Raw genomic sequence first — 4190 nt, 5'->3', positions numbered from 1 at the left:
AAACGACTATCAACAATGAATTATCGATGATCATTGTTCAATAATAGATACGGCCTAAATTTCTACAGTTCAAAATCACAAAAAACAGCAAAGATTCAAATTTAAATGGTAGGTGATATCATTCTGTTCTGCAAACTGATGGTAGGAAATCAGTCGTTTGCACTACCGTTACATTTCAGGCTAAAAAATTTCAAAAGTTTTAATCGTTTTCAAGTTATAAACAACTAATACCTAATCTTAAACAAACAATAAAATTAATAAGAAAGTTTTTCAGGAAAACCTTCCTCCGGAGAAACATGATACAGGAAATCTTTTTTGTAAAATTTGCAAAATAATCTTCGAAAATCCTTCTCAGCTACGAATTCATCTGAAAAGTCACTCGAGAGAACTTCGTCCCGGAGAGGAAATTCCGTCTTCCTCTAAGGTACGATCTGAAATGCTTTATATAATATAGCTTAGAATAAATATACGCTTCCATAGAACCTCAACAATAATCTCTCCCCCTTTTCATTTTCTTGATAATGTGTAATTATTTAAGTTTAATTCATTATTATATTAGTATTGAATAATTAATTATGAAGAAAACCACATCGTCCACGAGTGAAACAAATATTTAGTAACGAATTTAAAGAGTATTGCATCGTATGCATTTGAATGCTTCGAATGTTCGTTATACTGTCTTGTCTAACAGCTGAATATAGACCAGTTTCTTACGAACACAGTTTAATCGGGGGAGTTTTACTGGGGGAACTTACAGTTTTCCCGGGGGAATTTTTGTAAAAAACTGGCAGATGGCTCTTTGAGAGATGGCCCAAGTACTGAATTCTTTATATCACCAATCCTATCGTTACGTATGGATCTGATATATGATTTTATACTATACACCAGAGTTTAAACATTTATGCATCTGTTTCATATATTTATACGTATATGGGTAGTTACAGCTTCATAGCTTACTATTTTCGGGTTTTTCTTCATGCCAATCACGAGTTTGGGCAGGCTCATAATGGTGACTGCAGAGTAGTGTGGGGAAGACCCGATATATCAAGACATACTTTTCAATAAACATTCTTGCAGGTTTTCGTTCGGATTAGATGATGGATCCCCTAGAGTTGTAGGCTATCAACATAACCTTCTCGGCCATTTAACCATCCTGTAGGAAAAGTTACTATTAATAGCGAACGATAAAACCGTTTATTTGGTTGTATATAAAAATGGGAGAAATTATTTTAAAATATTAAAGAACTTTCAGAACTAATTAGTCCGAATTAATCAACTCGAGGATAGACAAATACTTTTAAAAATATTCTGTTTTTTCTACAGGAAAGTAAGGTCGCTAAAAAATATGAGTTCAGTGAACAGACCGATATTTCTTCAGATACTAGTCAATACGAACGACACAGCCCTGGCTCTGAAAAACAAGTAATCAAAGAGGATTATACTGACATATACGAGGAATGGATTGCACAAAATCCAATCACATCTAAAATTCCCGTTCTAGATATTACAGAAGAAGACTTTTCTAGTAAAATCACCCCAATACAATACGAAGAATGTAGCCATGGATCTGAAAGAGAAACAACAAAAAGAGATGATACTTCTGACATATACGAGGAATGGATTGCAGAAAATCCAATTTCATCTAAAATTCCCGTTCTAGATATTACAGAAGAAGACTTTTCTAGTAAAATCACTCCAATACCAGGAGGATACACTCATGAATCCGAAAAAGAAACAAGAGGAGATGATCCTTCTGATATATACGAAAAATGGATTTTGGAACATTCTATTATAGCAGAATTTCCCGTTTTAGATCTCATAGAAGAAGACTTTTTTACAGAGAACAGACAAATACAAGACATAGGAAGTATCCATACTTCTGGAACAAAAGAAGACGATGATTCTCGTTCACAACAGAAAGATATCCCACAACCAACTACCTCAGAACGTCCAATCCTAGATTTCGAAGAAGACCCTGAAAATTTAAGAGAATTGCCTTTAGAAGAGATTTTAAAGCATTTCGATTGAATACATAAGAAACTGCAATAAATCAGTTTCATTAAAAATTTATTATATCGAAAATTACAATAAATTCACAAAATTGCTGCTTTTAATAAAAACTAAAAAAAAGAAATAATAATAAATTACGATTATCATTAATTTCACCCTTAAAATTCTATTATTTTTGAATTTTAATTTAAAAAAATTGAATCGAAAACATTTAACGATGATTTAACTTTACAGTGAGTGGAAGAATTGTACTACGTTTAAAAGAAATTACTACAGAAGAATAATATTCAATGTATCATTCAAATAAGGTATTTATTGTCGTATAAAGCAAAGAAAAGCATAATAATACTGTATTTACATTTTCAATATGTTCAAGTGGGTAATCAACTAATCACAGTAATAGAATGATCCAAACAATTCCTCTGCTCTGACCAATGGAACAGAAACGACAGTGTACATAATTCTACAAGAATTTCACATCAACTAGCTGATGTGTCCAACTAAATATTTTAACAATTAGGGCCAGTGCTTGGGGTGAGGCATTGAGACAATGGAACCAGGTGACGCAAGTGGAGCGGCATTTTCGGATGGCATATTAAAAAATATATACGTACAGTATTGTAACGTAAAAATCTTTGATAATTTTTCAATGAAAATATTCCAATTAGCGCTTTATTTTTATTTATTTTTTTTTATAATTTTGCGCCAACCAGATGCAGTTTTTGTGATACGTTTCGTGATGTCAAGCAAACGAATGCAATTTTTTCAGTTCTTGATTGCATTCTGTTTATTAGTAAGTCAGATAACTTTTAATTTTTGAACTTACTGAAAAGCTTTCCATTTCTGTTAAGGGTATGTCGATATTGATCAGTTTTGGCTATATTTTTATGGGCTGTTTATGTATAATATACATAAATAAAATGGACCAAAAGATGGTACTGAGAAAGACGAGCAGTAAAGAGACGAAATATAGTTGCAGAAGTGAATGGTACCTTCGTTAAGAAAATTACGTTGATCCCGCGAATTGGTGAAATATAAGTAATTCGAAACGTCAACTTATTATAGAAAATGGTCCAGTACGAGATACCGCAATTGTCTATCTCTTTCTCAATACACAATTGTATAACCTCAAGTCTATTTCTACACCAAACACATAAACTCTCGTGTTTGATCCCGTTCTATCGCGCCGTTCTAGCCAATATCCGGCCTCGATATCCGAAACAGTAAAAACTTTAGTTGCTAGGTCAAATGTCCCAGTTACAGGTAAAGTTCAGAAACCGAGTAAAGTCAATGTAGGTGGTAAAGACGAAGCGGTGTTGCTTATCAAAGGGAAAAATAATAAAATGAATAGTGATGCAATTAAAAAAGTTTTCTTAAGAATATTATTCCAAGGAAAGGTAAGGTGGGGATTGGTAGCATCCACAAAATGAGAAGTTCAGGGATTATGGTGAACCTAGCTCTAAGGTGGACCTTGGTAAGGTCTTAAAATATCATAAATTGCAGGATTCCGAGTTAAGTATAGAACAGTTGACAAAAATAAGGCCTAGAATGGTGGTAAAATACGTACCTAAGAGTATGTCTATAGAAGAAGTAATGGATCAGATACAGGGAAACCTCTATGGTGAGGAAACCCTTTTAGAGGTATTTAAAGGTGATTTTAACTTAAACAGTGTAACTAAATATAACTTCTTAATAAAAAAAATTTGTCGAATATCTGTCAACTTTCACATTTAAAAGTATATTTTCCTTTAAGTTCTCAGTGTCGAAAAGGTCAGTAGCGACATGAAGGTCAGTAGTCATCTTAAACGACAGCAGGTCAGTAGGTCGCTTTTCCGCGACCTACTGACCTGCTGTCGTTTAAGATGACTACTAGCGGCCAATTGGGTCAGTCGTCGCTAGTTTCTCCAAGAGTCCGGTTGAACAGCCTTGAGTCGTCGCCGATTTTTCCACTACACAAGAAGTGGTTATCAGTTTCTCAATAATTAAGGGTCGCTGACTGTCTCTCCAACCATATAGCCCAATCATCACCTACTCCAATAGATAGATCTCCAGAACTAGAAATAAAAATATTTTGAAAAACCAATGGAGTCAGATAAATTGTCTTAATAGCACAATAGAGGAGGTGCAGTCACGTGATATAACGTCATCGCTCCGCCCACCAAAACAATCGTCCGCCATAT

General features: G+C 33.9%; 1 protein-coding gene across 1 annotated transcript; it reads left to right on the top strand.

Annotated features, from left to right (window-relative positions):
• On the top strand, positions 1-2676 carry LOC111638389. Its single transcript, XM_023384089.1, has 3 exons — positions 1-108; positions 275-424; positions 1324-2676. Exons 1-3 carry the CDS (start codon positions 106-108, stop codon positions 2026-2028), a joined length of 858 nt encoding a protein of 285 aa, XP_023239857.1. The 5' UTR covers positions 1-105; the 3' UTR covers positions 2029-2676.
• Positions 2677-4190: the final 1514 nt, after the last annotated feature.

The sequence above is a fragment of the Centruroides sculpturatus genome, unplaced genomic scaffold (genome assembly GCF_000671375.1).
Source record: "Centruroides sculpturatus isolate CEXI.00-Female unplaced genomic scaffold, Cexi_2.0 scaffold985, whole genome shotgun sequence".
Taxonomy (NCBI): domain Eukaryota; kingdom Metazoa; phylum Arthropoda; class Arachnida; order Scorpiones; family Buthidae; genus Centruroides; species Centruroides sculpturatus.
Note: the sequence above shows the minus strand (reverse complement) of the source record. Positions and strands in the feature narration are given on the sequence as shown.